The sequence below is a fragment of the Hydra vulgaris genome, chromosome 08 (assembly GCF_038396675.1).
Source record: "Hydra vulgaris chromosome 08, alternate assembly HydraT2T_AEP".
Taxonomy (NCBI): Eukaryota; Metazoa; Cnidaria; class Hydrozoa; order Anthoathecata; family Hydridae; genus Hydra; species Hydra vulgaris.
The window spans coordinates 67,457,929-67,470,000 of NC_088927.1; the positions used below are offsets into that span (position 1 = coordinate 67,457,929).

General features: G+C 29.2%; 1 protein-coding gene across 1 annotated transcript in view; it reads right to left on the reverse strand.

Annotated features, from left to right (window-relative positions):
* Positions 1-12,072, reverse strand: part of LOC100207681 (small G protein signaling modulator 3) — a 107,248-nt gene that overhangs the window by 90,458 nt on the left and 4,718 nt on the right. Inside the window, exons 2-4 of the mRNA XM_065804212.1 lie at positions 9,919-10,145; positions 9,673-9,724; positions 5,611-5,738 (exon numbers count right to left, since the gene is read on the reverse strand). Coding sequence (XP_065660284.1) covers positions 5,611-5,738; positions 9,673-9,724; positions 9,919-10,145 — 407 coding nt within the window. The remainder of the gene's footprint in view (positions 1-5,610; positions 5,739-9,672; positions 9,725-9,918; positions 10,146-12,072) is intronic.

The window sequence follows — 12,072 nt, forward strand, 5'->3', positions numbered from 1 at the left end:
CTCTATAAGGTACATTGATTTTCATTTTTTGTATGTAATGCTTTCCTTATTTATTTACTTATTCATTACATTTTTTATTTTAGATTTATCAGATGATGTATTTATGTGGTATAGAAGAACAAAATATTGTAAAGCTTTGTGAAATTTTTAAAAATGTTTACTAATAATTTTTTTGAAGAAATAATATTTAAGTTTTCAATAAAGGGTTTACAACGTTTTTTTTTTTAATTTTTCTTTGTTAGCAGTATGTTTATTATCAGAATTGTATGTTTTTAATAATTTTTTTTATTATTATTTGCTAAGCTAATTTTTTTTCAAACATCTAGCTGATATATATATTTTTTTAAAGTCATAAGATTATTGTATTATTTTAAATGACAGTTTGTTATATATAAAAATTATTTGTGTGTGCTGTTTAGAGTAGAAAAAAAATTATATAGGAAAGATCGTAATCTTCAGGATTCGTTTAAGATTTTTTATTACTACTTTCAATTAAAAGTAAAGTTTAAATGGATGATATTAGGCTAGACTTATTTAGTTTAGGCTTCTTCTTGATGGTTAAATTTATGTTAATTTTTTTCGTGTTTTAATTAATTTGTCTTAAGGCACATGAAATATAATTTTGACAAAATATAAATAAAAAGTTAAATAAAAAAGTGAAAAGTCATTTCTGGATAACAGGCGTTTTTCCTTTGAACATTGTTGGGACACCAGACCTTTTATATTGACCCAACTTTGTTTCATATCATCATAGGACTAGAGTCTTTATACTCTGTAGATACTGAAAAAACTAAAAAGTTCTCATACATAACTCATTTTCACAAAAAACTTGACAACCCACCTTTGTCTTCTGAGGTACAGATATTAAGATTTAAAGTTTATTTTAGTTTACAGTTTTGGTTTAGTTTATAATTATTTTTAGTTTACTTTTAGTTAGTTTTAGCTTCACTTATCTTTTTTCTTACTTTAGGCAACTTTATGGAGGAAATGAGGGGAATAGGTAAAAATATTATAATTATATATTTATTTTTATGTAAATATTATTTTATCGATTATTCTGAGGTATATTTTTTGTCTTTAGTGTCTCGTAAAAGCATAACTGGTAGGGCTGTGTTTTAAATTTTATATATTTTGTATGGAGAAATATGTGCAATAGGTGAAAGAATTATTTAATATAAATATGACATTTTTAAACTGTTCGCATATTACTCATATTTTTAATAAAATTAAATTTTTCACAAGTTTAACCCTTTTTAATTTACTCTCTTTTTTTTTTTTTTTGTATATTTTTAGCGTCCTCTTCATCCTGTGAAAATGATAAGGTTATGCTTTATATTTTGATTAAATAGAATTGAAAATATTTTTAATTTTTATTATATCCTTCTATTTGTAATTTTAAAGTTGTTAACATTTGAGCAATACAGAGGTTATTGCTCCCAACACCCAGGGCTTCTCTCAAAGATGTCCTTCAATAAGTGGTGTAGTAATGGCGATATGGATGAGCCATCCTTCAAAAGGAGGGCTCATCCTTACTTCGGTGTTGGGAGGCACCGAAGAAAAAGCAGCAACCAAAAGGTTGTAAATGTCTTCTATCATTGAAGATATTTATAACTTTTTTGTTGCTGCTTTTTCTTCTGTGACTTATTTTTTTTAATTTGTAGTTTGTTTGTTTTTTTTAATTTATAATTTTATTTTTTAATTTGTAATTTTTTTTTTTTAATTTGTAATTTTTTTTTTAATAATATATTATGTTGTATATTTGATTTGTTTTGGTTTTTTTCAGTTAAAATTTTATTTGTTTTTCATCAATTAAACTTAAATATAGTTAAATTGATTCATTACCCAATTATCATAATATAATGATGCTACATTCTATTGTTAAAAAAATTTTTTTTTTTTCTTTTTCTTTTATGTCTACTTATTTGTTACGATTTTTATTTTAGGTTTGTCATATGACACATTAATGCAATATAAAAGATCAAAGTTTACATATTTTTTTCAATTTGTTATACATATGTTTGATTGTAAATTAATTTTTTTTTTGTTTCAAACATATTTGTACTCAATTGCTTAGTTATTTTTAATAAATTTATTTAGTTGTGTGCATTTAACGTTTTAATGACAATTTTCTTTTTTAAAGAAAAATGTATCACAGGGATACCAAAAAATTAATAACTTCTGTATAATTTACGTTCATTTCTTATTATTTAATTACTATTCATCTTGTTAATTAATTAAAGTTCATGTTATAAATAATATAACAAGAATTAGGCTTTAGTTTTTCGTCACTTTAAAGCAATATGTAGTGTTTTATTATGTTGTGTCAGTGACTAAAAACGTATTGTGTTGAAATTAGTAATGTCGAGGAAAATGGCTCTGCCTTACACACTGATATGACCTATGTCAGTTGTAAATTACTCAAATAATGTTAAATAATTGGTAAATTATTTTACCTTCTCATACTTTTTATGTTAATTTGACAGATGGTTTAATTTTTTTCAATTTGAAGGCGTTTTTCTAAAAGGGTTGGGGAAAGCATGCACCCTTGATCATAAAATCCAGGGTGCATTATGTTAATAACATTCTCCTAAATTAATAATAATTGTAAAACTAATATTGACTATAAAAAGTACATATATACTTTCTTAAAGTTTATTAGAACCAGAAATATAGAAAACTCTGTGTTGAGCTCTCTTGGTAATAATGCAGCAGTCAAAAGAGTTTTTTCAATTGGTAATGATTTCTGGACCAGTGAAAAATTGAGACCTTTTAGTTCAACTTACATTAAAAATATTATAATGGACCGTGCTAAAGACATCGAGGCTCAATTAACGGCCAAATTAAAAGACATGAAAGCTAACAAAATCAGATTTAGATTAACTATTGATCAAAATATTCCATTTAAACCGCATCGTTATATAAACACCAGTGTGCACACAAATGGAAGCCTTTATAATCTTGGACTTGTACGTGTCGTCGGGAGGATGCCATATGAAAAAGCTGTTGCATCTGTTATGATTAAACTTGGCCGTTTAATCAACCCACTACTTAATTTACTACAAAATAATGAAGATCTCAGTATAAAATCTCGCAATAAAAAATTCTCTGTTTTTGAGTCAACAAAAAAAAACGTACTTTTAATTTAGAGACTTTATTTCAAACTATCCGACCAACATCTGTTGATAGTCAACGAGCTTTTAGTGCATGCGGAATGTTTGTAACCTAACTTAGGAGTAGCTTAAACGATAACACTATTGATACCTTATGCTTTTTAAAAAGTTACTACTAAAATAATATTAAATGCTACAAAGCATTTATTTCACAAAAATAACTGTGGTTATATATTTTAAAAATTTTGTGTATAAAATAGTTTTTTTATTTGTTTTTAAGTTAAAATTGGATCCAGATTTGGATCCGGATTTTAATTATTTTAATATAAAAAAATCCAGGTAGGATCCGGATTCTTTTATTTTGCCAGATCCATTATGCCCTAACTGCTATACAGTAACCTTTACTTACAAATAAGTTTTTTAATGCAATGTACAAATACATAATGCTCATAATTCATCATACAACTAAAACCTTAATGCAACTAACACCTGAAAGGGGTCGGGGGTGTGGAGATGCAAAATGCGAAAATTTTTAACAGGTAAATGCGAGAATAAAGTGTGAATAAACTTTTCTAACCCCTAACAATATTTGACTGCCCCAACCCAAACCCTCAGTTTATGTAGCAGCACTCCTTTGTCTGAAGCGTCAACACTCCTAACCTTATTTCTGTACATTATTCCCGCATTTTACCTGTTAAAAATTTTTGCATTACCATATTTTATTAATGACCCCTCAAATGTATTCTCACATGCTTAATACAAAGGGGGTGGGAATAAAAAAGGGGTGGTAACTTGATTAAAAATCTAATAAACAGCGGATCTTAATAAAAGGTTGGGTGGAAATTTTTCTTAAGTCTAATTTGAATTTATTGTTGACTTATAATCAAAACCTCATAAATCTTTTACATAACATGCATAAATTATTTTTCATAACATGCATAAATTATTTTTCATAACATGAATAAATTATTTTTCATAAAATGCATAAATTATTTTTCATAAAAGATTAAATTCTTGTTTACGGTCAAATGTACTTTTTTTTACAGCTGTTTAATAACTTTAATAAGATTTAATATGCTTATATAAATTTCTACTATGGTGAGAAATAAACCATAGCCAATTTTCAAAAAATCAAGATGAATGAAATTTTTTTATAGGTCGACAATATTTAAAGCCTGATTACATTGAAAAACTTTATTTTTATTTGTGACTGATATTTATATTTTTTTAATTTTTAAAGCCAGTTTACAATTGATTTTTTTTTAGTCATAACTTTTTCGTTAATAACAAATATTATATCTCAAAAAAATCAGAAACAAGTAAAAATTAATAAACAGGAGGGGTGGGGTGGGGGTGATGTTATAATAAGCTTGGGGTTAGTTTATTTAATTTTGCAAAACTTATTAATCATGCAAGAGTACCTTTTGTGAAAGAGAATTGTACTAATAGTGATAAGCAACTGTAAATTAAGGCTTTTATTAAACTATTTAATTTAAAATCTTTCAAGTCTAGCCAAGTAAATCATGTTTAAAATGTTTCAATTAAGCCAAATAAAACTTGATCAATCATAGCATCCAAAATGTAACGAAAAATAAAAATAAATAAGTAAAAACTAAAATAAGTAAAGGGTGGATTAAAGCAAATAAGTCCGAAATCGTAACTTTACAGGAGAAACAAAAAACATAACAAAAGTCAACATAATTGAAGACCACAGGGAAAAAAACGGCATAGTCACATTTAAAAAGTTTTGAGAGGTATATATTGATCATTTGTAAGTCTTCATATAAAGCAAAAAAGTCTAAAAACTGGAAAAACAAAACAAAACATTTCTTGATTAATTTATCTAAAGTTAACATGTTTAACAAAACTTTTGTAATTTTTATTAAGAATATTTTTCCATTTTTTCCCTTGTACTCTTCAATTGTATGAATAATTTATGTTGAAAAAAAATTGCTGCGTTGCATTGTACACATATATTTCTGACATGATTTTGATGATGTACTTTTGTACAGTTATGTATTCATTAAAAACAGTCACGTTGAGATTATGAAAAAAAAACGTACTTTTCCACTTATGTACTCAAGTACAGTTATGTGCTCATTAAAAACAGTCACATTGAGATTATAAAAAAAAATCGTAACTTTTGACTTTTGGTTCTTTAGTCTGCTGACCAGAGAAATATATATTCAGTATAATAATATAACTAAATTTAGCTAACAACAATTAAAATAATAATTAAATATGAATTAATAATAATTAAAAATGAATAGTTATAATTATATTATGAGTGGAGCAATAAAAAATATTTGCTCATTTAAAACTTTTTTATTTTTCTGTTATTGGAATTCAATTTTCTTACCCAGACTTTCTTTCTTATCCAGACTCATGTTATTTTTTAAATATCTTACTTATATCACACTTTTATATGGTCTCTTTAAGAAAAATTATTTGAAAAAAAGGAAAAGCAATTTAAAAAGTATGCTTCTATAATCGGAATTACCTTATCCCATGTCAAATCCTCAACAACTCCTTTTTGTGATGCTTCAATATAAGCAGTCCATCGTAATCTAATTGAGGGATCTTCAGAAGCTCCACACAAGGTAGAATCAAGATCGGTTTTGTTTGATTCTTAAAAAACAGCAGGATAAAATGATTTAAAAGTTATATCAAGTCATGTGGATTCTTAGTGTAGCTTGAACCTTAACTCAAATAATTAAATTGAAACACTTTGGGAAGCGGTGTGGTCACACCCCTTGTTTGTCCACGCCTAAAGTAATTTTTTTAGACAACATGACCATATTTTTATATAGTAAGCATTTTAAAAAGTTGCAGCAAAACAAAGCTATAAGTATTATACTAGAGAGAATAAAACAGCAATACTCAAAGAAAGAAAACGAAGACTATACGAAATAGAAAGTCTAAATAAAATAAGCTAAAAAAAATTGAATATTAAAAAAAATGTTGTCAAAATATTAATTTATCTTTATAATAAACTGTTTTTGTTTTCTTTTTTTTTTTTTTGAAGGCATTTTTTTTCCACTACCAAAATCGTCCATTGTTCTTTTACACTACCAAAATCGATAAAAATCGAGGAAAAAAGCAGATAAGAATATAACGAAAATAAAAACATTTTTTGATATACAATTTTTTCACAACTTTTTTCAGTCAGTATATTATAGAAATACTTTATTATTTGTGCTAGAAACATAGACAATTTTTAAATTCATTTTTCAAATGTTTATGCTAAACTTTATTGTTTTTATAAATGCACAGGAAACCGAGTAAAATAATTGCTATTTATTTGTAAAAAAAAATTTTTTGTTACAGGTTTTTCATGTAAAAAAAATAAAAGGTCAATAATACTTATATCTAATATAAAATATTTGATTGTTTTCACTACCCCCAATAAAACACGTTTGTTGTATCATCCAAATTGTCACAGAAAAAGGATGAGACTTAATTGAATGGCAAGTAACACGAGAATGAATTTTAGTAGATGCCACAAAAGAGGCTAGCTCTTTAGAGAAGTCCCCATTATAGTATTTGTAGAAAAGAGAAAGAAAAGCAACATTACAACAATTTGATAATGGTTAGAGTTTGGCTGCAAAAGCAGGTCCAACTATGTTTACAATGCGTTTTTGCACCTTGTCTAAAAGAGAAAGGGCATCATTAGAAGATCCACCCCAGATATGGCAACAGTATTACATACAAGGCCGGATTTGAGATTTATAGAGATAGAGAATAGAATCTGAAGTAAGAAAGTGTCAAGCTCGATAAAGAGCTTGACACTTTCTTATGCAAATGTTGCATAAGAAAGCAATTTTTTGCAAATGCTAATTTTGCAACTGATTTGATAAATAGTTTTCTAGAAAGATCGAAAGTAAGAGTTAATCCTAGAAGATGAATAGTAGATGACTCATCGAGTACATCACTATATCATACATAGTACATTGATAAATATAGGAAGATCTAACTTATTGTGATAACGATTGACTGAAAAATTTTTTATCTGTATTGAAGTTCACGAGCCACTGTGAGCCCCATGCTGTAGCAAAAGTGAGATCCTTTTCAAGTTCAAATGTCCAAGAAATTAGAGAGTGCTGGCTTCTTATCATGACAAGAATAAATGGTAGTATCATCAGGGAACAATGCCATCTTAATGTCATTAATGTAAATTAAAAAGAGTATAGGGCCAAGAATTGAACCTTGAGGAACTCCTAAAGTTATAGAATAAGAAGAAGAGTGCTGCCCACAGATGCCACATTCCAGCAGGCTGGAAAACAAGACTCTGAATAGTTTTGAGAGTATAGACGCCAGCTCCGGAGAACACTTCTGCAAAACAATAACAGGTATGTTGTCCGGGCCATAAACTATAGAAGAGTCTAGGCAGGAAATCATTTTAGATACAGAAGCTGGAGTGATACGAATGTCAAGCAATGGATCAACCTGTTTGACAACTAACTCAGGCAGACTGCCTGTTTGTTGGCAATTTTATCTTATTGAATTATCTTATTTTAAAGTAATTTTATTTTATTGTAGAAAGCAGCTAGTAAAATCAAGAGATAATATTGATGAAAAGTTTTTAGCAAACAATTCAGCTTTGTCTTTAGGTAAGGTGACAAAGTCTGAACCATACAAGAGAGGTGGAATTACAGATTTGCCCTTATTATTGATACTATTAAAGATTCTCCAGAAACAACGAGAGCTTAATTTTTGAGATGAGGTACGAGATTTTATGACCTGAGTATAGCGGGCTCTGGCCTTAGACAAAACCTTTTTACAATGGTTTATAACAGTAATAAACAGACATCTGTTTTCTTTCGAATTGTTTTGCTGATAGATATGGAAGTAACAGTTTCGATTGGCAATCGCAGTACCACAGTGTGAGGAAAACCATGGAGGAGAGTGAGGCTTGACCTGGAATCATTGAGAGGGAACAAAAGATTCCATGCCAGCCTGAATCCACAAAGTTATGTAAGAAGCACATTTGTTGACAGGAAGACGAAAGATTTCTACCCAAGGGCCATCACGAAGAAAATCATGGAAAGAATCACAGTCAGCTTTAAGGTAGTTGTAAGAGGTGCGATAATAGGGGGATTCAAGTGATGAAGAAGAACGAGATATTAGTTTTAGAGAGATCAAACTGTGATCAGAAGCACCTAAGGGTAATTGTGGAGAAACTGAGCTGACTAGGATCAGAAAAAAGACATAAGTTGAGTAGAGAAGGTAAATGATTTGAGATGTCTGAAAAGCGAGTTGGAAAGTTGACTATTTGAGTTAAAGATAGAAAGAGGCAAAAGTTGTGGGCTTTAATGCCTGCAGAATCACTGACACTAGAGCCAAGCCATTCAGAGTGGTGAGCATTAAAGTCACCAACAATAACTATATTAGCTAATGGATAAAGAGAGAGGGCTTGGTCAATATGATCAGAAATAACATCAAAACCAGTGCAGTTTTGAGATCAAGGAGAGCGATATAGAACAAAAAGAAAGGCAATAGAGTGAAGTGATTCTAAACGAAAGCATATGAAAGAATAGTCTGTGGATTCAAACCTAGTTTCACAACAAATGGGTGAATTCTTACAAATATAAATGCCCAGGCCAAACATGTGACTATTGGAGTCTTTACGAATTAAAGGAAGATAACCATCAACACTAAGATCGCAAAAATGAGACAGCTGAACTCAAATTAGTCTCACAAAGAGCAAGTAGGTCTGGTGAACTTTGCAAGCGATAAGACTCAACAGAAGAAAACTTACTTCGAAGACCACGAATATTAGTGAATGATAGGTTTAGAGAACTTGGTGATGATGATGGTTTTTTGTGATTTATAGTTTTTGGTATTTTATTCATTTTTAAATTTGTTGAAGAACTTGACTCAAAGCATAGATAGTACTCAGAACACCATTTAATAGCCCAAGCAATTGCCTCATTACTATTAAAAAACCCTAAGCCGTAACAAAGGGCTGCTAATGTGGCCTCCGCAATGCACACCAAAAGTACAAACATAGACGCCATCCATGTGCAAAATGGCATTGTTAATACTTTGATATTTTTCAGTTGTTGATGGAATCAGCCTCTCTGAGAGCTACCACAGTGTTTGGGAAACCTGACTACCACCCGGGCTTAGAACCATAAAACTGAGTTTTAGAGCTGTGCCCACATTAGGAGATAAAAAAAAGTGTTGCCTAGTCATAAAAACAGAGACACAAGAAAAACCCATGCATTGAGTCAAGAAAATCCAGCATTCAACATCCTTAACTGGAAACAATGTTTTAAAAATACATCTGCGCCAGCCTAATAGATGAAGAAGGAGTGTGAGGCTGGTCAACAGATAGAATCTGTTTACCCCTTAAGTCTTTGCCTAGGAGGCCTTCTACAAGACAGTAGCCGGATGCATTTAACATCTGCCCAAGATGAGTATTTTTATCGAGACACTATCTCTAAATGATCAAATAATTTTATTAAATCTCTTGCAATTCCTTACAGCCTGCAATCGGTTTAGCAGAAACATTAAAAAATACATATTTTTTAGAATTATAATTTATTAAACTCTATTTTACCTTGTTCAATACGAAAACCAAATTCATCATATTGACATGTCGTTTTTTCTTCCTTTTAAAAATTAAATCACTAATATTAGTTCTAAATATAATTGGAAAACAAAACATTAAACAGAAATATGGGCAATAAAAAAACTCAAGTATTTTATGTAATTTTAAAGATTAACATCAAATAAAAAACTTGATAAAAAAAAAGTATACAAAAAATTTACAAAAACAATTTAAGACAAAATATTTGAAAAAAACCTGCTGAATTTGTGATAATATATTTTGAGGCCACATGCTCTGAACCAGCGCAGAAAATGGGCCTCCTAACTGTGGATGATACTCTGATGAATTAGACACAGAAGATGATGGAATATTAGCACCAAGTTCACTGCCAACTACAGCATTGTTAGGCATGTTACTCCAAGAGGTTCCATTACTCTCTTCATCTGATTCCTCATCTGACGTATCACCAGAAATCATGGGTGCTTTAAAAAATAAAATAATATTTAATATATATATACAGACCCGCCGCAACTTTTAATGACGTCTGGGCTTAAAATTTGCCTAGCACCCCATCATATCCTATTATTCAAAAAATGAATACTGAATTCACCTCCCCAAGGCCGCAGGGACCACTACAGTCAAGAAGGCTGCTATTTTTTTCACCTTTTCTTATTTCACTGCATTACAAATATGTCCAAATTACAAAATGTTTACAGATTCAGAAGTTTATTTAAGCACCTCTTTTTTTGTCATAACATGAAAACATTTTGTATAAATGTGATCCATACACTGCTAGATCATTTGGATCACATGAAATAATTTATTATACTTTTTTTCTCTGTCTAGATTTAATTAACTTATATATTAAAGTGTTTTATTAAATATACTTAAAGTGATTTGATAATTTTAAACAGATTAGCCATTAGCAAATTGAAAATATTGTCAAATTTTGTTTTAAAATTTAATAAAAGATGATTGAAGAAAAATGTGCTTTACATTCTAAAGTTCATTTTCTTAATATCATCATAATACTTTGCAATTAAACAAACCATTTCTAAGCACAACTAGGCAAAGAGAAATTCTAAGTGATTAAGAAAATTACATTATACAGAAAAATCATGAATTATTTTGATAATAAAATTAGTAAGTTTAAGCTAGAGATTAGAGTAATTAAAAAAATATTCAAAAAAAAAAAATACACCTTTTATTCAGCTGGACTAAAAAGAAGAAAATTATTTTTTCTTTCGATTTAACCCATTTGAGCTCAATGTTATAAAACTCTTCCTTGGAACTTATTGAAATGCAAGAATTCTTAAAAGGTGGGGTTTTTTTCCTATAAATTGTTTTTCATTATTGTTACAATTTTTACAATTTTCTCCTCACCTAACATATAACCTTTTCAGTGCAGTTACGTTTCAATGAATTTAGAAGATGTAAAAATTTTAGAACTTCCAAGGAACAGTTTTATAAAATTAATATTAAATGGGTCAAATGAAATAAAGAACAATTTTCTCATTTTTAGTCCAATTGAAGAAATGTGTACTTATTTAAAATTTTTTTTATTTTTTAATAAACCAAACAAAACAAAACAAGCAAAAAGATAAACAAACAGATAAGTAACTGATCTTTATTATAAAATGTAAAAAATTTAAACTGTAACTTTAAAGTTTATTAGCTATTCTATGGTCTGCTTCATAAAATTTTTTTGCAAGATCGTACTCAATAGATATAACTAGAAGATTGGTAAGCTTGAGCCGTTATAGATTTTAGCACTGTCTTGACTAGACCAAGCTTACTGAAAAACCGCTCTTCTTCGGCAATGGAAACAGGAATCGTATTACAAATGTAGGCTATTCTAGTATATCCCATTTAACAGCTTTAATGAAGTAAGATATTCTTTTTGACCAAAAAGATTGGCGCACTTTAGAGTATCCAATGAGACACAGACAGTTTATTGCTTGAAAAGCTTTGAATCAAAAGGTTGTCATGATAATGAATTCAAATGACTGAATCCATTTCTCTATTGATTTTTTTTTATTTAATAGATCAGTCATTAGATCAAGGTCACAAGGCTTTTGCAAAGATATTAGAACTATACAGCCTCAATGCATGCACTCCATAACTAGAAGTTTTACAGCCTCCATGCATACACTCCATCAGGTTTGTGAAGTTTAATGAAGAAACAACCAGTTGTCTCAGTCAAGATTTTCCATCGAATAGGATTTCCACTGAAAGATTGAAAAGTAACTAAACCCAACCAAAATAGTTCTTCACTTCAACAGAAGATTCAGGAAAATGAACACCAGCACCAAAGGTAAAGATTATGAGCGCTGCATGGCATGTAGAGTGCTTGAGAACTCTTCATAAGTATGATGGCTTGTACTCCTTTGTACAAACCAGACATGTTAG